Source organism: Cladosporium halotolerans (assembly GCF_011745625.1).
Source record: "Cladosporium halotolerans strain TM138-S3 chromosome Unknown Sca6, whole genome shotgun sequence".
NCBI classification, from domain to species: Eukaryota; Fungi; Ascomycota; class Dothideomycetes; order Cladosporiales; family Cladosporiaceae; genus Cladosporium; species Cladosporium halotolerans.
This window is the reverse complement of record NW_027191457.1, coordinates 381,801-402,630: the sequence shown is the minus strand read 5'-3', so window position 1 is coordinate 402,630 and position 20,830 is coordinate 381,801. Positions and strand designations below refer to the sequence as shown.

At 56.3% G+C, this 20,830-nt stretch overlaps 8 protein-coding genes across 8 annotated transcripts; 6 read left to right on the top strand and 2 right to left on the bottom strand.

Annotated features, from left to right (window-relative positions):
- Positions 1-184: 184 nt before the first annotated feature.
- On the top strand, positions 185-2,001 carry WHR41_02471 (uncharacterized protein; the record flags this gene model as incomplete). The annotated part of the gene is made up of 2 exons (XM_069371077.1): positions 185-1,199; positions 1,259-2,001. The coding sequence occupies 2 exons, from the start codon at positions 185-187 to the stop codon at positions 1,861-1,863; spliced, it is 1,620 nt and encodes a 539-aa protein (XP_069231787.1). The 3' UTR covers positions 1,864-2,001.
- Positions 2,002-2,560: 559 nt separating this feature from the next.
- AQP9 (Aquaglyceroporin-9) lies at positions 2,561-5,348 on the bottom strand. The gene is made up of 4 exons (XM_069371076.1): positions 3,677-5,348; positions 3,116-3,620; positions 3,015-3,058; positions 2,561-2,958 (listed from the first exon to the last, which is right to left on the bottom strand). The coding sequence occupies exons 1-4, from the start codon at positions 4,010-4,012 to the stop codon at positions 2,770-2,772; spliced, it is 1,074 nt and encodes a 357-aa protein (XP_069231788.1). The 5' UTR covers positions 4,013-5,348; the 3' UTR covers positions 2,561-2,769.
- Positions 5,349-5,479: 131 nt separating this feature from the next.
- Positions 5,480-7,641, top strand: WHR41_02469 (uncharacterized protein; the record flags this gene model as incomplete). Its single annotated transcript, XM_069371075.1, has 4 exons — positions 5,480-6,013; positions 6,071-7,065; positions 7,121-7,569; positions 7,624-7,641. Exons 1-4 carry the CDS (start codon positions 5,652-5,654, stop codon positions 7,639-7,641), a joined length of 1,824 nt encoding a protein of 607 aa, XP_069231985.1. The 5' UTR covers positions 5,480-5,651.
- Positions 7,642-7,843: 202 nt separating this feature from the next.
- Positions 7,844-8,569, top strand: WHR41_02468 (uncharacterized protein; the record flags this gene model as incomplete). The annotated part of the gene is made up of 1 exon (XM_069371074.1): positions 7,844-8,569. One exon carries the CDS (start codon positions 7,844-7,846, stop codon positions 8,567-8,569), a length of 726 nt encoding a protein of 241 aa, XP_069231984.1.
- A 312-nt stretch (positions 8,570-8,881) lies between these two features.
- On the top strand, positions 8,882-9,913 carry WHR41_02467 (uncharacterized protein; the record flags this gene model as incomplete). Its single annotated transcript, XM_069371073.1, has 2 exons — positions 8,882-9,042; positions 9,097-9,913. 2 exons carry the CDS (start codon positions 8,882-8,884, stop codon positions 9,911-9,913), a joined length of 978 nt encoding a protein of 325 aa, XP_069231987.1.
- Positions 9,914-10,442: 529 nt separating this feature from the next.
- WHR41_02466 (uncharacterized protein) lies at positions 10,443-11,045 on the bottom strand (the record flags this gene model as incomplete). The annotated part of the gene is made up of 1 exon (XM_069371072.1): positions 10,443-11,045. One exon carries the CDS (start codon positions 11,043-11,045, stop codon positions 10,443-10,445), a length of 603 nt encoding a protein of 200 aa, XP_069231986.1.
- Positions 11,046-15,228: 4,183 nt separating this feature from the next.
- WHR41_02465 (uncharacterized protein) lies at positions 15,229-17,844 on the top strand (the record flags this gene model as incomplete). The annotated part of the gene is made up of 1 exon (XM_069371071.1): positions 15,229-17,844. One exon carries the CDS (start codon positions 15,229-15,231, stop codon positions 17,842-17,844), a length of 2,616 nt encoding a protein of 871 aa, XP_069231989.1.
- A 1,084-nt stretch (positions 17,845-18,928) lies between these two features.
- WHR41_02464 (uncharacterized protein) lies at positions 18,929-20,572 on the top strand (the record flags this gene model as incomplete). Its single annotated transcript, XM_069371070.1, has 1 exon — positions 18,929-20,572. One exon carries the CDS (start codon positions 18,929-18,931, stop codon positions 20,570-20,572), a length of 1,644 nt encoding a protein of 547 aa, XP_069231988.1.
- Positions 20,573-20,830: the final 258 nt, after the last annotated feature.

Below are 20,830 nucleotides of genomic sequence, written 5' to 3'. Positions count from 1 at the left end.
ACCCCTCCGCGCCCCAAGACGAAAAGCAAAGCATCACACCCCACGGGCACGCCCCCAGCTCTAATTCCCTCTCTCGCCCAAACCCTCTACCCACAACCACCCCAAATTCCTCCTCCCCGCCCCTCCCGCCAAATGTCCTGACCTCCCCTCATCCCCTCCCCCAAAATCCACCCCAAAACGAGAAATGGGCATCTCCCCCTCCCTCCCCTCCCACGCCTACACCCAACTCTACCTGCCGGCCGACTGCTTCCGCCTCTGCCACGGCGGCTCGCCGCCGCACTGTTTCTGCCGCGGGCCCCACCACTCCCGCAGCAAGTACGTCTACGTCGAGCGCAACAACACCGGCGGCCCGCCGCGAGAGTCCTACCGCGACCCCGCCGACCTCGCCGCCGCGGGCGTCATGCCGCCCGCTTGGGCGGCGCAGCCCTGGCGCCCCAAAGACTACGATGTGCTGAGCCGCGTGCTCGGGCAGCTGATGGCGCAGCAGAGGGGGATCACGGAGGTGCCGTGGGCGGAGGTGCAGGGGTTTGCTGGGTACCCTGGTCCTGGCTCTGGGGCTGGAGCTGGGACTGGAGCTGGAGCTGGAGCTGGGGCGCCGTGGATGTTCGGCGGCGCGGACGTAGAAGCTGCCAGGAGGCAGAATGAGCGCGTGAAAGAGATGTTCGACCAGGTGCAGACTATGAGCGATTGTCTGTTCGGGTCGCCGGCGGAGTTGAGGGAGAAGAGGTTCGAACAGAGGCTGCTGAGCCATTTGCAGCCGCTGGTGCCGGAGCTGGCGAAGTTGATTGCGTTGCAACAGATGGGTTTGGTGGGGGCCGGGGGGATGGGGATGGGGACGGGGATGGGAGCGGGACCTGCGGCGGGGATAGGTCCTTTTGGTGGGGGGATGGGCGGGATGCAGCCGGCGATGAATCCTTTTGCTATGGCTAGTGGTGGGGCTGTGCAGGGCATGCATCCTATGATGGCTGGTGGTGGTGGAGGGGTTGATCCTCGTATGATGGCTGAAGTTGGGGGTATGGGCGGTGGTATGAGGAGGCCGAGTCGCGGGAGAAGAGGTATGAGGAATCTTGAATGGGACGATGAGGACGATGAGCTTGAGTGGGGGAGAGGTCGAGGTGGTGGGTTTGGTGGTGGTCGACGACGGCGTCGAGGCAGGTACGATGACTTGGACGACCTGTTCGGCGACAGAGGCGGCGATGGTGAGTACGTAATTCCTGCTGTTGAAGTGATTAGATGATCCTGCGCTGACAAAGAGTAGGTTTGCGTTCGCCTAGAGGACCACCAAGAGGACCGCACCGGCCTCGCCCCGATAATGGCGGTGGGAGCGGTGCAGGTGGAGCGGTGTTCGGCTCCTTCGACGATAATGTTCGCTTCGGTGCAGCGCCGGCCGCAGCATCAATACCAAACGCTACGACCGCAGCACCGCCGCCGCCGCCTCAGTATGCCTCTCCAATATCACCGCAAAACGGCCCACTACACCGGCCAATTCCAGTCCCAGCAGCAGCCGCAACACCCGAACGCATCCTAACACCTGTCGGAACACCGCTCGTAGGCTCACCTCCACCCATGCCAGCGACTAGGCCATCAGGAGTTGCACCTGGAGTGTTCCCGCTCGCCAGCGGAGTACCTAGTCCCGGCGAAGGCTTGCCTCCTTACCGCTCATATCCCGGCACCTTTGACATGCCCGCGCCGCCGATATACCCTGGCGCGGCTGTGGGCGGCGAGCCACTTGCGAGGCCGGGCTTGCGTGGCAGAGGAGTCAGTTTCAATCCTGAGGCGGGACTCACGAGGCCGAGGGAGGAGGAGCAGAATCGTGGTGAGCCGGATTCTGGTGGACCTGCTGGGCGACGGGATGTCCTGTAGGCTGAAGTATGTTTTCTGGTGTAGGGGAGGTTGGTGTTACAGGGCCTGGGCGCTCAAGATTGTTCTGAATTATCGTCCCAAGCTTGATTTGCGCTCTAGGCCTCTTGCTTTTACGAGTATTATTGGAAGCACATATACTCGTAGTAATTCGTTGATCGTGCACATGGTTCGACGATTTCCTCAGGCTTTCGGCTGTCTCCAAGTTCGCATACGTTCAACGTGTTGTTACCTATGATACTTGATACTGAAGCTGGCTGAAGAATATCAGTAGTGCGAGGAGACGGTCCGGCAGCTAACAAGTAACTCATTTGTGTATCATTCTACCTTATTTGCAGCCCAGCACTCGGGTTTGTTGCCAATGGTGGAGAACGAGATTGTGTCCATCTCAGGGACTCCACCCTGGTTTTCTCTTGTGGAGAGGGATGATACGAGCGCAGAGAGTAGATAAAGATCCAAAGATCACAGATGAACCAATGTTCCCAACTTTGATGGTGATGGTTTGCTCAAGTTGGTTTATCGTAACAGATACGGGATACCGAATCTACAGCGCCGCTGGAATCATACTTGACAGCATTCACGAGGTTCGTAAGACTCTCCGTCTACATTTTGGCAGATTTAGGGAATCAGTAATTTGTGACAGGGAAATCGCTTTCAACGGAAGAGTGAAGTCTGAATTGGAGGGGTACAAGCTTGAAGTGGTGTTTCTAGGCGGAACAGAAGAGACGGACAAAGGTGCTCATCGAGACGCGAACCATAGCTAGATAGGTACACAGAGCCGTATATTCGTAAGAGTATCTGGTTGGACCCTTCCTACACATGGTTGAAGACTACCAAAAGTCACAGCATTCCAGGCTCCTAGTGTTTCGCTCAAACCAGTCGTTGGCCGACCGTGCAGCAAGTGCCATCCTAGACCGGACTGGTCTCCTTCATCGTCTCCGGATCCCACTTGATACCATCGTAGGCATGACGCATTCCCGGAATAAACCGGTACAGGCCTAAGTAAGGCGTGTTGACCGGACTTTCTCCGGTGAACAGCAGCGCGTCGTACAAGAACCCGCCGAAGGTACATCCCAAGAACGGCGCCACCATAGGGACCTGAGAGTTGTCAGCCAGTGAACAGGTGAATGAGAAGCGGGGCTATCCTCTCTTACCCAGAAGTAGTAGTTGCCGGCCGCCCAGACCTCGTGTCCGTACCCTGCAGTGTGATCAGTATGCTTTTTCCCTCGACCGGTCTTTTGCTATTATATCTTACCCAGGAAGTAACTCATCAACCTAGGACCAAAATCACGCGCTAGGTTTATTGCATATCCCGTCTCCCATCCCCAGCATGCTCCAATACCGAAAATAACGAAAAATAGTCCCAGAGGGGTAAGCGGGCCGGCCCCTATGTTCCCGTCGTCCTTCAGGGCGTAAATGAGGAACATGAGCAAGGTGCTAGCGATGAATTCGGAGAAGAATTGGCCGGTCTTGGTCATGAACTCGGCAGGATAGGTGCAGAAGATGCCAGCGCTGGCGTTGGGTGAGTATCCAGGGACGGTGCGGATGCCGACGCCCCCCTCAAAGGTGTCGATAGCGGACTTATAGTTGGCATAGACGACGCCTGAGGCGCACATTGCTCCTAGGACTTGAGCGAGTGTGTAGATTGGAAACTTACGCCAAGGAAACTTGCGAAAGACACAATTGGCGAAAGTAACGGCAGGGTTGATGTGAGCTCCAGAGATGCCAGATGCGTACACACCGAGCATGACACCGAGTCCCTGTCAGTCAGGTCAGCGATGATAACCGAGCAAGAGAAGATGACACGACCACTTACCCATCCCCATGAGATGGACTGATAGTCTCCCTTCTCCCCATTGCTGAGCACGACCTGAGCCACGACACCATCACCGAACATGATCAGGATGAACGTTCCCATGAACTCGGAGAAGGGCTCTCTCAACGCATGCCTGATCCGAGGCCATGTCAAGCCAGGATTCGACGATTTGGACTTTGTGAAGGCTTCTCTTGTCTTGCTTCGATCGATCGTTGGCCCAGTTTCCGCGAAGATCGATGTTCCCTTTGTCTCATTGGACCCGGTTCTCTTGTGTTCGACGTGACTGACTTGTATGTCAACCGGGCTTAGCGGCGATATATCTTTCGCGATGTCCATGGCAACTAGTTTTGCTAAAGATCCCAATCTGGTTAAGCTCAATGGTAAGGATGGTTGACGCTGCTGATGGTGGGACTAAGACTCAGATATAAGGCCAACCATTCGGAACGATATAACAACGATGCCCAGCATCTGCGACTTCTCGACTCCTCACACGAGCCGAGAAGGATGGAAGCCGGCGATATCCTAGCAGGTCTGAGTGAGCGGCAATTGGCTCAAGCACTTGATTGGATACCTCAGTCATACAAGCCCCCCAAAGCAAGCCTCGCTGTGGTGCGGTTCGTCAGCTGCGTGGGATCGAACCTGACATGCGCGTTAACGCCGAGGGTAGATGAAACTAATACGTCTTGAGAAGGTGCAAGCCCTCAAGAGACCTCTGAAAGGAGATCGTGGTGGAATCAACGCTCTGCACCGAAACGTTGACCGGGCTCACACCCGAATCTGGGCTGTCTGGAACCGCTGGGCATCATGCAGTCGGACTAAAGGAACAGACCGGATCTGAGGACTGTCGCCTGGATCCAAACATGGTCGCGCGTGGCATTGGACAATTGCAATAGCGTCGTGAGGCCCCGCAGGACCTAGTCGCCTCGAGACAATGCTCGTTCCGTGTGGCACCGGTTGATGCGACCCAAAGCTATCCCGCTTATGCTGACGCGCGGATAGCGACAGGTGCGGGTGTACGTAGCGGTAGTTCCGGTAGGTCCAAGAGCTGGGCGGATTGAACGACAAGCCGTTGTAGATTTGTAGCGGATGGTGAGAAGTAGTCCTGGAGTCGAAGCGTCGCTGTGATCACCCACAAATGAACCTTTTTTGGGTCTCCCAGCAACATCCGATGAAAAGTTGAACGACTCTCGCTGTTGAAGTCGCGAGGCCTAGAAGATGCTGCGTGATTCCTAAGCGTTCCCGTTACCTCCCATTCGGTATGCACACTGTCCAGGTTCCCCGCTGTGTAAGGCGGCCTGCAGCTGGAAAGATGTTCGTTCGGTTGACAGGCACGGTAGCACTGCCAACGCTGCCAGTGCGGGAGACTTCTGAGTGGCGGCTGCTTGTCTCGAATAGGGCAACGAGCCTTGTGCAGTAGCATTACTGCTTGAGCCGGCCGGATATAGTTTCTCTTGGGACCCTCGGAGAATGCGGCCCCCGCGTCGTGCTTCGTACTGTCATAATGCTGTGCCAGGTCGGGTCTCTTTCACTCGCGGTCATGTATGGACGTTTGACGTGAGGAAGATCGCCCTGATATCAGACTAATGTACCTACCAAATGCGAACTCGATCTTGGTCTCCACCTCCGCACTGCTAACGTTGGCTGCCCGTGGGGAAGTGGAGCGGTAGTGGGCCGGTCAAAAGTGGACCGAAAGTGCGGCCGAGGTGTGATGCTCAGGATTCGGCCATTACGGCGCTGAGCCTTGGCCTGCGGGCATCCATGCGCTCGCGGATGCAACATGTACGCCGCAGCACACGCGACACGCCGGCCATTCCGTTGACCAGGGCGCGAGTCATCTTCCTGCTGTCGACGACGATCGAGACGGCGCGCAGCCGGGGTGGGAGAGGACGGAGGAAATCGCAGGGCATTGCGCCACTGGTCCAGCGCTGACATGCAGAGAAAGGCCGACGGCAGAAGCTGATCACATGGCGTGGGCATGGCATTCCTTCGCCGCCCGCCCGCCTTTTCACATGTCCCCGCCCGGACGTCGCTGCTGCCCGCAGTATCGTCGTGCTATCGGTTAGCGACAGCGTGTCACTTTAAATCACCGCGCCTCGCTGCTCTCAGGCAACACCCAGAGCAATTCATATCATTGACACCCATGTCCGCAGTCATCAACAAACTCACAAACCTGGTTACCGGCGGACCCAACTCCTCGAGAATGGCAGCTTCCGAAGAGGTGTTTGTGGGCAGCATTGATCAAGGTACCACAAGCTCGCGCTTCCTGATTTTCGACAAGACGGGCGAGCCAGTGGCGCTACATCAAGAAGAGTTCTCTCAGATCTATCCCCACCCTGGGTAAGATTGCGCCAATGCCTAGCTCATCATGTGCAAACGTTTAATGACTTGATATAGCTGGCACGAGCATGATCCCCACGAGATTGTCCAATCAGTCCAGAACTGCATCGAAGGCGCTCTGAAAATTTTTGAGAAGGACGGTCACTCCAAAGACAGCATCAAAGCCATCGGTATCACCAACCAAAGAGAGACCACAGTTTGCTGGGACGTCAAAACTGGCGAGCCATTGTACAACGCCATCGTCTGGACCGACACCAGGACCGCAGCACTTGCTCGCGAGCTCAAAGCGAGGCCTGGAAGTGACAAATTGCAGGATGTCTGTGGCCTTCCCATCTCAACCTATCCCTCTGTGACCAAGCTGCTGTGGCTTCTGAGGAATGAGGAGAAAGTCCGCAGCGCATACGAAGCCGGGAATCTTGCGTTCGGTACCATTGATGCCTGGCTCATCTACAAGCTCAACGGCGGCCCGGAAAAGAATGTCTTCGTATCCGACCCGACCAACGCTAGCCGCACGATGTTCATGGACATCCACACCCTCAAGTACAGCGACCAGATGATCGACTTCTTCTCGTACGAGTTCGATCTGCGCAAAGTCCACATGCCGGAGATCGTGCGCTCCGCCGACCCGAAATCTTTCGGTCAAATCTCGAGCGGTTCGCTGCAAAACTTCCCTCTGACAGGTTGTCTCGGAGACCAGAGCGCCGCACTCGTTGGCCAGAAGAGCTTCCAGCCAGGTGAGGCGAAGAACACATACGGCACCGGTTGCTTCTTGCTTTACAACGTCGGCGATAAGCCTGTCATCTCAACGCATGGTCTCTTGGCTACTGTTGCTTATGATTTCGATGGCAAGCCGGTGTATGCGCTTGAGGGCAGCATAGCAGTAGCTGGCTCCGGTGTGAAGTTCCTCATGCACAACATGGGTTTTAGCTATGCTTCGCACAAGATTACAGAGCTGGCAGAGACAGTTCCTGACAACGGCGGGCTGGTGTTTGTGACTGCGTTTAGCGGCTTGTTCGCACCTTACTGGATTGATGATGCTCACGGAACGATGTGTAAGTGCCTCCATGTGTCACACAAGTGCCGGATCATCCGCTGACAATGCCCCAGTCGGCATCACGCAGCACACCGAAAGAGGCCATATTGCGCGAGCCACGCTTGAAGCCGTCTGCTTTCAAACCAAGGCCATCCTTGACGCCATGGAGAAGGACAGCGGACACAAGCTGTCCGAGCTGAAAGTCGATGGTGGAATGAGCAACTCTGCTCTCTGCATGCAAACTCAGGCAGATCTCGTGTCAATTCCCATTGTCCGCCCGCAGATGCGCGAGACGACTGCTCTTGGCGCCGCCATCGCAGCTGGCTTCGCCGTGGACGTGTGGAAAAGCTTTGACGAGCTGAGGGAGGTCAACACGGCCGGGCAGACGACCTTCGCACCGAAGATGGATCCCAAGGCCAGTGAGAAGATGTTCAAGCGCTGGGAAAGGGCTGTGACCATGTGTAAAGGTTGGTTGGCGGAGTATGACGGCGAGGAGCAGGAGGAGACGCCAGCCTCTACGAAGGTATGAATGCGTGCATAGATAGAATATCCATGTGGTACTGAGGTGTGGTTTTAGATCCGAGCGTCGCTATGAAAGCATCCATTGTGTCTGTGTGTCGTGTCTACCTATGTATTCTAGCAACAAGTTTGCTGACCCCAACGTCGAGCCTCGGGCGAACTGCCAGATCGCGACGCGCGTGTCCGCAAAGCGTGGAATCCCCAAGCTCTAAAGACAACTTTAATCCTCCCGTAACTCAAACCTGCGCATATAGACCCACCCACCTATAGCCAATCCAATGTCGGACACCGAGGCTCCCACTCTCGTCAGCTTGACCACGGTCTGGTCGCTGATCTCTACGGTCGCAATCCTTGTCTTAGGCTACATTTCTTCACGCCAACTCCTCCCTGCCTCAGCCTCGAAAAAGACACGCTTCCTTTTCATCTGGCACGCGACCGATGCATTGATCCACTTCATCCTCGAGGGCGGGTACCTCTACAACTGCTTCTTTAGCAGCAGCCTTCTCGCTGAAGCCGGCGTAGTCGCATCCGAATACCTCCCGCCAAATGTCTTCTTCCTCGGCGACCATGAAAGAGTCTATGGAGCATCTTACGGTTCTTCGCCCATGAGCGCGCTTTGGAGGGAATATGCTAGGGCCGACAAACGATGGGGCGGGAGCGATCTGACGGTCATCAGTCTGGAGCTCCTGACGGTCTTCGTCGCGGGCCCTTTAGCTGTATGGATATGCTATTGCTTGAAGAACAAGCGCAGTGACGCCAGCTTCTGGATGGTCGTCCTTGCGACGGGCGAGCTGTACGGCGGCTGGATGACTTTCATGCCCGAGTGGTTGAGCGGTAGCCCCAATCTGGACACTTCGAGCTGGATGTTTACGTGGCTTTATCTGTTCTTCTTCAACACCTTGTGGGTGTTCATTCCGCTTTGGATTCTGTGGGATGCCTATGGAACTGTTGCCGCTGCGGTGAAGGAGCAGAACGAGGAGAGAAGTGCAAGGAAGGGTGCATAGTGGTTGCGTTTTACCGTATTCACTTCTGCTAAAATGATGTCTGTGAAGCACTTCACGTCTTGCGCTGTTACCTTGCGGCCGAATGCAGACTACATTCACCTCAGACTCTATTCACTCCAGTCTTTCTTACGTCAAGAGCCCATGGATGCAATTCTGCCCACCAAGCGTTTCAGAAAGTCGTCAACTTCCTTCCACGAGACCTGCTCTCTTCACCCAACCCCTCAACTTCTTTTGCGCTAGGCTGCAGACCCTTTGTTCCACCGCTATTGCTACCTTTGGTCTAGCTATTTAGACTGTTTCGACGTTGCAAGCATGTTCTCAACCATCTTCTCGACCAAAGCCGGCGGCATCACTACGCCTACTACGGCCGACGCCTCAACCGAAATCTTGGAATCGCCAACGGCCACTTCGCCCACCTTGTCCGTCTTGAGTCCTACGCCACAGAAGTCCGCCAAGCGTGCCTTCGACGAAATGTGAGTATTCTCAGCCAGTAATTTTCTCCAGATATATTCTAACACGTATCTCAGCAGTGAAGACACCCGCAGCCGCTTCTACAGGACGATCAAAATCATCGTGGGCACCGAGGAAGACGGCCTCGACACCTTTGAGACCCACCGTGGTCATCTGTGCTCCAAGTCTCGCTTCTTCCGCGCGGAGCTGAAGAAGGATCCCAAGCTGCAATCATTCACCTTTCCCCACGAAGACCCGAAGATCTTCGAACGCATCCAGGAGTGGCTCTACACCGGCGACATCCTCTTCGAGACCGAGAAGTCCCCCAACTCAGCCGACGAGTCCGTGTCAAGCCAGCCATTCCAGAAGAACACGAACGAAGAGATCTCCTACGAAGTCGAAACCCAAGACGGAACCTTCACCTACTACGACGGCACTCTCCCCGACAACGACGACGACGACGATGCCCGCTCGGAAACTTTCAACCCTCAACCCTCGCGCTCCCCGCACACGCCCCTCGACGCCCTCACCCTGACCAAAATCTACACCTTCGCCGAACACCTGCAGATCCCCGCCCTCTGCAACGCCGTCATCGACCTCCTCGGCCAGCGCCTCGGCTACGACATGACCACGCCGGGCGAAGCGCTGGTCTACGCTTTCGAGCGCTGCCGCGGCGCCGAGAGCCCGCTGCGCCGCTTGCTGATGGATTTCACCGCGAAGGCGGCGCCGTTCGAGGATTTCGCGGAGCTCTCGAGTGCGGATGAGCTGCCGAAGGAGCTGATTTTTGAGTTGTTGGCGGCTTTGGCGGCGGTGCGTGGGGTGCCGATGTTGGATGGGGAGGGGTGGCGTGAGCATTTTGAGGAGGGGAAAGGAGGCATTTATCGGGTGCGTTGATGGTTGGGAATGGGAGGGGAGGGAAAGGGGCAACGGCCTGATGGGGGTTTGGGCGAGGTCGAGGCTTTCATTGGGACTTGGGAACTTGGTTTGGGGTGGTTATTCGCAACGTGGATGGCATCGAAGACGGGGACATTCTTCGGCCAATCAAAGGGTGCTTGCCATCACATTAGCGTGGGACTTTTTTTGGCTCATGCATTGCAACCTCAGGATGGAAGGCGTTGGTTTAGGAGGCATGGCTATGCCTCAAAAGCCTGAGAAATCCAGCTCCGCAAGGCGGAGCTGTGACTTGAGGCGTACCGTAGTATTTCGAAATTTTGATTTGAAGCGCTTTTCACCGGCAGGCTAATATCGACGTCGATCACAGCCCGCGAACGGCTGCGCGGCAAAGCAGCGCCAGGTCTGCATGTACAAGGAGGAATCGGGCTGCAATGCACCGCCAGCTCCGCTCCGCACACCCCCTGTGATCTCGCACCAAGTCAGGACTGCAGCTATTCACAAGCTAGCCTCTCGTCGTCTCCTCTCGTCGTCAAGCCCACCCTACCTCCTCTCCGCTACTTACAATCTGCACGCGGGCGTCCGTATGGTGTTTTTGCTCCGCCTTCAGAATCGACTGCCGCTGCTGCTGTCGGTTGGGTGTGGTGCCAGCCCGCTCTTGCGAACGCGAAGGACGTACGTATGATTTGTGGGACTGTGACTCCGCGGCCACGTCCTCGGGCACGAGCACATAGTCGCCGTCGAAGGGCGACTCGTCGCTGCTGCGAGCGGTGTCCATGGCGTCCTCGCTGGAAGGCGAAGAGGCCGAGAACCGCCGTGTGCAGCGGTTGTAGCTCAGGCAGGCGGTCTTCTGGGCCAAGACCATGCCCAAGTACAGCACTCTCGCGGCGCGGCTTTGTTTCGTGCTGTCGTCCTCCAGGCAGCGCGAGCCGTCGTCGTCTTTGATGTTGTCGAACCAGTCGGGAGCAAAATACCATTGCGACCACACTAGTCCGCGTATCAGGTAGTCTTCGTGCAGAGGGTTGCCATCTTTGGGGAACGTCTCGCCATCGGCGAAAGATTCAGTGCGGGAAGCGATGGGGTAGAAATTGGCGACGATGTTAAGGAAATGAGAGAGCGCCGTCCAGTCGACCATGGTGGTGTCGAATAGATTGGCCTCGGTCGTATATATATGGGTTTCGTCTGAGGTGAGCCGAGATCGTAGGGTGCTGATACTGTTTAAAAAGATAAGAGTAATGTGCACGTGAGGAAGGAAGTCACATAGTGAGTCTCTGGACTTCGCACGACGTATGGTAATGTTGAAAACATGAAAGCAGAAATCATAGGCGGAATCCAAGGGGCGTTGAGCTCGCTTCAGGTCGATGAGCAGATTGTCGGTAGAAGATTGTGGCGTCAACGTGTCTTCCCGCGATGGGCGCGAGTCCAGACTTTCTCTGTTGAGAGCCGATTCATAGAGTTGGCGGTGCACATTCTCCGGGACCCCGAAGCCAAACAAAGCTGCTATGTTGGTTACAGCTAGAGATACACCATAGACGGCGAACTTGGCGCTACTCTGTTCGGTCAGCAGCTTGACGGCTACCCTGCCATCTTTTTGAGTTTGCTCAGTCTCACGATTAAGAAAGACTCCGGCCTGAAAGCAGATCGTCATCCACTCTGCGGAATGAATGGCGTTGTTTCGTGCGTGTTCGTCTTCCAGCATCGGAATGCAGAGCGTTCCTAATGATTCTTTTGCGTTCGGAAAAGGAAAGACGGAGGTTAGCGCCCGTGCATACAAGTAAAACTTGCGCAAAGAAGGCCTTTCCAAGATACCGGAATGATGATAGAGCCGCCCAACCGATGGATTCCTGTCAGCAGCAAGCGTATACCACCTCCCGGCTGTCCCACCCCAGATATTATGGATCTCTCTGTCCTCTTCAATGGCCATGCGGTACCGTGCCAGGTCACCAAGACATTCGATCCAAGTATCCTTGAACCCAGGCACGGTCTCGAGAAGCAGAGAAATCATTTGATAGGCCAGGTAGATGAAGGCCAGCATGTACTCTTGAGAATCTGGCCTTCGGTGTCTGAGTACTTCAAGGAAAGCGTGAATACCATGCTTCCACATGCGAGCAGGCATGGAGTATTTTGTTGCAAGGCCAAGCAGAGCTGGATTGGCCGAGGGATGCTGCGTCGCCATGAGGAAGTCATGGTGTTCATAAAGTAACGTTCTATGAATTGCAACAAGCGACTGCCACTGGTCGGCATCAATGGGCTCATCAGGATGCGACGCCTTTTGGGAGTCGATGTTGATACACTTGGCTTCTACCATGACCAAGCCGGCATAGATGCCTTTGACCTCGGTAGCGAGTTGCTCTTGGGAAATGGGCGAAAACTCGGGTTGCAGATCAATGCCAGCCCATCGTCTCTTTCCACGCAGATGCAGCGAGTCTTGAGGTATCAGAGTTGAGTTTGGATCGGCAAACTCCTCTCGATAGACTTGAAGTGAGGTTTTCGACTTTGAACATACGATCAGCAAGGCTTCCATCACAGCAGGCATGGGGCTCCGCACCTCCTTCAATTCAAAGAGAGAATCGTGTCGATCATCCTTTGCAGTTTTCGGCACAGCTTCTCGGCTTACTGCCCGAGGCCTCCCATCACGAAATGAGCTTTGCGACGCTGAGCCATGCCAGGACTCATGCTTCTGGTATTTCTGACATGGAGCATGATTGGATCCATTAGCAGGGCGCTTTTGGGGGAACGGTGACTTTCGCTGATGTTCGTGTGAAGGTGGCGTTTCAGCCTTGATACGAAGTCGGGAGAAGGTTGCGGCCGCAGGCTGGGACCCTGGGGACTCATCTTGAGACGAGTCCGCTTCTGGCGTCAGGTCATCTCTGTTGCTGAGCATGGAGCCGCAAGATGATGGTGAAAGTTGTGGCCTGCATGGCTGGGGACTGCCGCAGAGCTCACGACTATATTGTGGTCCTCTGCTCGACAGATCGGTCAGCCTGGGGCGTAGGAGGGCGGCGGAGATTGCGAGGCAAAAAGGCGGATTCCGAAAATGGCGGAACAGGTAGCGCTTGATGCAGAGAGTACTCACAGGGCGGAGGTCGCCTCGTGCGAACGAAATGTCGTTGATCTGCGAATCGACGGCCCGCGGTGTTTCCGATGACTCTGCCGATGGGTCCTTTCACCTGCCGTCTTGGAGCTATTGGCGAAGGTGGCGCGCCCCGACACCTGGTCCGCAGAGTGCCTTGGGCGCGGTGGCATAGTAGTGGCCTCAAGAATGCTGCCCAGCCCAACACGAATCGCGCTAAGCGGAAGTGCGCGGAGTGTCGCCTGGTTCCGGTCAGTGACGGGACACCACAGCGAGGCTGCCTCGACGCAGAACAAGGCGAAAGATCTGCTGAAGTACGATCTGGCGATGGTTCGCGTCGCGCGTGGTGCGGTATGGCCTTCTTTTATAGCAAGCTCATCAGGGTGACGAGTTGGCTGGGGTCGGGTGCGGCTCCGATTTCGCGATGAGAGGGAGGCTTACTCACAGACAATGTACGCCCTTGTGACGCCGACGAACGTAGTGGGAAGTACAATACGACACGAGATGCGTAGGCGGCACGAGATATAACACATCACATCGTCGAACGTAGACCAAAGCCAGAGCCATGATCGAGACCAAGGTACCCTGAGCTTGGCAGGTAGAGGGTGCGGGGGCTGCTGTCTCATGTGATGAAAAACGAGGCAACCTTCCGCGTCCTGTGGGTTTGCCTTCCAACAAGGCGGCCTCGTCTGATGAAGCACTACGGCGTTGCTGCAAGCCCCACTGCAACACGAGAGTGGCGGCTGTTGAAGGGACTTTCTCACCCACACATGCTGCGATGCCTTTATTTGAATCATGCCGCCTGCTGATGATTTGCCTCACATCTTACGTGTGGTCGACTATGAGCAGGCTGAAAGGCCTACCACTGACATGCCGCGCCATCGATAGCACTCGATTACCGTTCGCCTTCGTGGCTTGCGTTCCAGATGCTGGCCTTGCTTTGATTGTGCGTCCGTTGCGCACGTATGCGTGCTTGCGTCCTAGGTGGGCGGCGGCCCGTATGCATCATCGTTCTCGCACTACTGCTTCTCGAAGGAAGGCAGGGCGCCAAATCATAGGCTAGGCTCTGTGTGCATGCCGCACCCGCCGGAGCTGACGTTCACAAGGATCGAAGCCACAGGTTTGGCTGAGAACGTGGAAAGGCATGCTCAGTCCACAGAAGAGAAGCGCTCCATCATGGTGTAAGGGTGGCGTGCAGTGAGCGTCACTCCTTCGCTTTTGTTCGCATGCAAGGCATCCTCTGCGAAGGTCAGCAAGAGTGAATGTTGACCAGAGAAACGGCCTTTCTGGGGCTTGCACCCAGGCCTCAAGTCCACGGAAGTCGTTCAGCCGTCCAATTGCTTTTGGCGAGGTAGCGCGGCGTCGCACAGGCGGCGTGCAAAGGCATCTCCGTCCTGGGAGAGACAGACTTAGCTCATCACGGTGCATTGAAGCGAAATGATGCGTTGACACACTGCATGTTCGTATGAGTGTGGGGGCGGACAGATCAACCTTGGACGAGGCGACCTTGTTGCACTTCTATATGGATAGCGTGATTTATATAGCAATGAGGAATTGAGATATCATTCACGCGAGCATTGCGATTTGTCACCGTTGAGATACTCAGGAGACTGCGATCGTTCCACGAGGCCCCAGCGGCTCGGTTTGGAGGTACACAAGCTCGGTCATAGGCAACTCAAGAAGCGTGGCGCAAAAATAGTGGTTGCCTTGAACGCTGTGTACCTTAGCAAATAGGAAGCTTCCCGGATGGCGGCATCGTGCTTGCATGCACCTCCCGTCCTGCAATGCCAGCAGCCCAGATTATTATCGGCATTTCGCGCTCGTTGCCATTGAGATGAGCTTGACTGTGACAATATATGCACAAGGCCTGCGAAACATGATCTCGTCTTGAGCGCCTTATCGTCGTGCATCCTTCGTCTCACTGCAGCACGTTCAGCCGTGAGGTGGGAGAGTTCGAGAGGCCGATGCAGGGGAGGAGGCAATCTGACACGATGCTGGATCTCGTGGCCGATGAGAATGATGAGACCGACCATCGAGATCCTGTCCGTGCGCATGCATATCCATATCCATGTTATCGTAGTGAGGTTGCCTTCCAGCTCAGATCACGTTTCTGGGAAGCCCGCCGGTCGCTGCCTCTCCGCGCTAGGCTGGTGAAGCCCGCGCATTTCGCGATCACCTCCGGCCAGACAGTCGGCTTCACGCCTCCCGGTACCCTTGCTGGCGTCAACATGCGCCGCGGCATGCTATGGACTTCTGGTCACGGCTGATAGGAGGCTCCTACGCCCCAAGGAAGGCTCCAGCACAACACGTACACGACCCACGGGCCCGCCTCGCACGCTTTAAGAAAGCGTACGCTGCGGTTCAACAGCTATGCAATCGCCCACGGAACCTCGCCAAGGAGGCTATCACGCTTGACGAGCTGAAGAAGCTCTTCGACCGACTTTCGCAGCTCATCCGCGAGGAGACGAGGGCGCCGGCGCCGCATCTGTGCTTGCAGTATGCGGCTTCCAACCAGATATACGTGACGGTCACCAGGGCGGCCATAGTCGGGCACCACGAGGGCCTCATACATTCGACGATCACCCTGCTGGCAACATTGGTCGACAGCGAAGAGGAGGATTTCTTGTCGAGCCAGCCATTCGCCAAGAGCTTGATGCGGTTGGTCACAAGGGTTGTGGACACTGGGAACGTTCTCCTCGAGCTGGACACGGAGACTGCGATCTTGGAGCTGCTCTTCACAGTCGCGGCTAAGATTCGCTTGCAGCCAGATATCCTACCTGTCTGGTTTGCATCGTCGGCCAAACCGGACCTTGACTATCCCACCGTCAAAGAGAAAAAGGGATTCGTTGGGATTAGCCAGAAGGATGACTTCCCTCTCTGCTACCTGCTCATCGACCGAGTGCATCATGATGGCCGAATCGGTGACTTCGCGAGGACCGGGCTACTGTACATATTTGAGGCAACAGGGCGGTCGTCTGACTTGGAGGAGTGGGTAGTATCGAGCGATCTGCCCACCCTGATGGCGTCCGGGCTGGGAGCATTATACAGTCAACTCAGTCGAGAGCTGAGTATTCTGCATCCCGACGCTACTTTACCTGCTGTGCTCGCTATGAGCGACTACAGCACGACGCATCCTCGGGCAACAGCGGAATCAGCGTTCTCGGATCGGCACAAGGCTCACATTGCTACTTTCCTCTCCTACCTGGCATTCTGGCAGGACGTCCTCGACCACTGTCGAAGTGCAGATGTCAAGCAGACTCTGCTCGATCACTTTCAGATCCTGTTCTTGCAACAGCTCCTGTATCCATCCATTCTTCAATCGAGCGACACAGATGCAGGAAGTTCTGTTGCGGTGCTCACATACGTGACGACGATCCTTGCGGCACTCGATTATCCGGATCTGATACACAACATCCTTGCATACCTCCTGGCGATACGTGATGCACCCACGCCCGCAGATATGGAGCTCTCGAGAGAGCGCAGATCAAGCGAGCCTCCTCGCTCACCAACTGCTGTCAAACGGAGACAGAGCCTTATGTTGCTAGCCGCTACGAAAGATCCCGATGACGCGGTGGAGCCTACCTTGTTCAACCTCGTGGATCTGATCTCCAACAGTCTTAGCTCAAACAACGACTCCACCGTGTACGCAGCGCTCAGCCTGGCTTCCACCATCATCAACCGCCACAAGAAGTACGCCTTCGGTACTTTACTGAAAGCGCATCAGGTCTCCGTGCATGAGACTTTGCGAAGTGCTGGCGATCATGAGGTGGAGCTTGAGCGGTATACCGACCTGGCAGTATCGCTGCACGAGCTTGGTATTGACGAGGCATACGCTGGCCTAGCCGAGGACGTTCGTAACACTGTCGAAACACAGGCGTTCCCCGGGCAATCGGCAGCTGACCAAAAGGCTGCCCACGCGCATCAGCCGGTCAACGTGAAGATCCTTCACAAGGAAGATGCCTTCATGCGCTTATTAGCGGCATTATTGCGCTCCTTTTTCACCAATAGCATTGATGTCAACTTAGCGCTCACACAAGTGCTTATCTCTATAGCATCATGCGTTGAAATCCGCCTCGACATTTGGTTCGCCCTGGAGGCTGCACACTACGCCTTTGACCACGGACCCGGCTCCGGGGCCAAGAAGTCATGGTTGGCTTATACGGAGGAAGACGAGGTTGCCGCCTTGACAGCCTTGGAACAGGCGACACGTCGGCCAGTCTGGTCTGAAGACAGGGCACCCATCGTACACAACGTGCTTGAATCTCTTGCAACCGAGTTGGCCACGGTACGAGAATCGGTCCCCAACCTCGATCAGCTGATTTCGGGCCGCAAGAACATGCTACAAGCCGCTAGCCTCGACGCATCCGTCCCCGATCCTCACTCGCTCTCGGGCAGCCCGATGCCAACACACCTGGAGCCTCTCGTCCCAAGGCCACAGCAGACCGGTCACAGTCGTGGGTCAAGCACATCATCTGCAAGAAGAGGCCGCCCCAAGGCGACGGACGTCTCGTCAGGTGACCAATCGGCTGACCACAGCTCCGCTGTGTCGCCTGCAGGCGAGCGTCCCGCTGAAGGCAACAACAGGGCACCTGCGACAGAATCTGTGTCGTCTCATCCCGCCACGCCCCAGCCTGCCCGCTCTATTTTCCAGCCGCCTCCTCCAGAGACACCATCTACCACTGACGTGCTGATGCAAAAGATTACGTTTGGCGGTGAAGATGCTGAAGCCCAGCGGTCAGCAAGTCTCAACCACGTTCTGACGAATGTTGTGGTACTGCAAGAATTTGTGCTCGAGTTGGTCGCGGTGCTGCAAGTACGCGCTGCGGTACTCGGTGAGCGGGAGTTACGTTTCGCTGCTTAGATGACTATTGACGTAGGGGCTGGTATGATACCCAATATTTTCTGCTAATGCTGTTTGCAACAAATGTGCCGTTTTGCCGTGTGGCTGCAAGCTTCATTCCAAATGTTGGTCTACTGAACTGTCTTCGTTGACCGCGTCATCGCAGTCGACCAGCCTTGCGGCATCGCATCTTCTAACGTTGTCAGTCAGGATATATAATTTCTCACTATCGGTATACGATGGAGTTTGCCGAGCAAGCCATGATGACGCGGCCACTCGATCCCCTCGTTGTACAATCTGAATTCGATTCGGTACGAAAGTTGTCGTTGCTATTGGCTGGATCGCTCCGCTCTGGCGTCGTGGCTGAGCAGCACGCCTGTACGCAGGACCTCCCCTCCATGCTTCGTCCAGAAGATGCTTCGCGCCATACTGACAAAGCGCCCGCCTTATTTGCCTTATGATTTCCGCTCACGTTTTAGACTTCTCGATCCGTCAAACAAGCATGCGCACAGGGTTTCGGCCGTGCTCGTGGCATCTCGCGCCCACATCTCCACGGGCCTCGGCCTTCGTACCTGCGGGCCCTGGGCGCCCAACTGGCCCAGCTGGCGGGTGGCTTTTATACGCTCGTATGCGATGCCAATGGCCGTCTGGTCCCTTCAGCACGTGCTTCGCCAAACCCAGGGACCGTGGAGATGCGGATTAAGCGTGGCGCTAAAATGCTTGACCCCCTTACGCATTCGATCGCCGCTTTTGCGTGCGCGACTTCATCACACGTCGCTGCGCTGCGCTGCGCAGCCAACCGCGCGCGCGACAATTCCCAGCGGCCTGGCGCTGCTTGTGCGACATGCCTCATGCGCACCTCACGCGATGCGCTGCGCCGCTGCGTACGCGAGTAGTCGGTGCTTTTTCTATTTTGCTCAGGGCTGCGGACGCTCTTCTTTGCTCCCGTTCACTAATGCCTCCGCCTCGCGCACTCTTCAAAGTACCCGCCGTGGTGCTCGCGTGCTCTGCTTCGTTTGCTCGCCTCCCTCGCAGCTCGTCTTCGTGATGCCCTGACACACCCTTGCTCGCAAGCACTCAGCCTCACTCACATTCATGGCATGCCATGGCTCAAAGCCGAGATCACCTGGAGCGGGAGTCGCTCTACCGCGCTTCGTTCGAAGATGACACCCAATATGCTGATGATGAAGGCTCGGAGTATGAGCTGGGAGGTGTGGAAAATCCGAAAGCTTCGCCGTATCTACGACTTGCACGACTGCCCTCATGGACACCACGATGGAATATGCGAACACGGCGGCGCTCTGGCGGGTCCAGATTGTCGTTGGCGTCTTTCTCTTTACTAGCGACAAGGCGAAGACGATCTTCTCCGCTCTGCGTTGCTCAGTTGATCACGCTCTTTTTCTACTTCGTCTTTACACTTGTGACCCTGTGTGGGGTTCTCTTCCCTTCATATTCACATCCGCCACCACACTACGTCCATCTCTCGCAAAGGATACAAGCTCTCGGGCCGGCTGGAAGAGGCAACATCCACAATGAGAAGGTCTTCATCGCGGCGAGCATCTACGACAACCACGGACACCTCCTGGGTGGTGAGTGGGGTGAACGACTGCTTCAATTGATAGAGATTGTCGGTCCTGAGAACGTCTTTCTCAGCATCTACCAAAACGATGTGGACGAAGGTGCACGGCTTGCTATGGACACCTATGCCCACAAAGTGTCATGCGAGAAGTCTATCGTTCACGAGAAACTAGACCTCGCTCCCTTGCCTCATGTCACTACGCCCAGCGGTACCTCGCGGCTGAAACGCATCGCCTTCCTCGCCGAAGTGCGCAATCGAGCGCTCCACCCTCTCACAGACCCTCAATCGCCAGCTTCCAGAATCCACTTCGACAAAGTCCTCTACCTCAACGACGTCTTCTTCGAGCCAGCCGACGCCGCCAACTTACTCTTCTCAACAAACCTCGACGAGCGATCAGGCAGAACGAACTACCGCGCAGCATGCGCCGTCGACTTCATCAACCCCTTCAAATTCTACGACACCTTCGCCACGCGCGACACCGAAGGCTACCAGATGGGCGTGCCTTTCTTCCCCTGGTTCGCCGCAGCCGGCAACGCCACCAGCCGCCACGACACCCTCGCGCAGCGCGACGCCGTGCGCGTCAAAAGCTGCTGGGGCGGCATTGTGGCCTTCGAGGCAAGATGGTTCCAGCCGCACATGCAGATCGCCGAAGCAAGTCTGCCCGCAAAGCCCGCCGCCAACACCTCTGCACTGCGCTTCCGCGCCGAGCCAGACACCTACTGGGACTCCTCGGAGTGCTGCCTGATCCACGCCGACCTCGCCGAGCTCACCGGCCAGCCAAAGCCAGGCATCTACATGAACCCCTACGTCCGCGTCGCCTACTCCCCCCTGACGCTCCGCTGGCTGCCCTTCACGCGCCGCTTCGAGCGCCTCTACCCCTGGGTCCAGCACGCCGTCAGCCGCCTCGCGGGCCTGCCGCGCTTCAACCCGCGCCGGCTGCAGCGGCCGGGCGAGCGCGTTGTCGACAAGGTGTGGGTGTGGGATGAGGCGAGCAGGCGGGTTTTGGCGCAGGGTGGGCGGAGGCTGGATAGGAGCGGGCTTAATGGGACATGGGCGCAGGTGGTGAGGACAGCGACGGCGGGGGGATTCTGTGGGTTGAGGAGTTTGTTGTATATCGATGAGGGGCCGGAGGAGGGAGGGAGGGAGTGGGCGTTTGAGGACGTGCCTTAGAGTGGCTTCGAAGGCGAAGTTGATGCCTGGGGTTTGGGGTTGGTCGTGAGATGATTCATGAGTTTTGATACCCGAAAAGAAATCGATTCTAGAGAAATGTTTCGCTGATTGTGAATTGCTGTGTCGCAGAATCCCGACTTCCCGACGGGTTGGCTTCGATCAATCCTTTCGAAAAGACAAGCCACAAAGACAACTCCATACGTAGCAAGATTGTCTTGGAGTGCATCGCACTCGGTTTCATCCCCTAAGAACAGCATC

What these genes read in the sequence shown, in the direction of transcription:
- AQP9 (XM_069371076.1), bottom strand. Translation starts at nt 4,012, where the DNA reads ATGGACATCGCGAAAGATATATCGCCGCTAAGCCCGGTTGACATACAA. An exon ending in AGTCCATCTCATGGGGATGG is followed by an intron (nt 3,621 to 3,676) that starts GTAAGTGGTCGT and finishes CCTGACTGACAG; the next exon opens with GGACTCGGTGTCATGCTCGG. An exon ending in CCGGCAACTACTACTTCTGG is followed by an intron (nt 2,959 to 3,014) that starts GTAAGAGAGGAT and finishes GACAACTCTCAG; the next exon opens with GTCCCTATGGTGGCGCCGTT.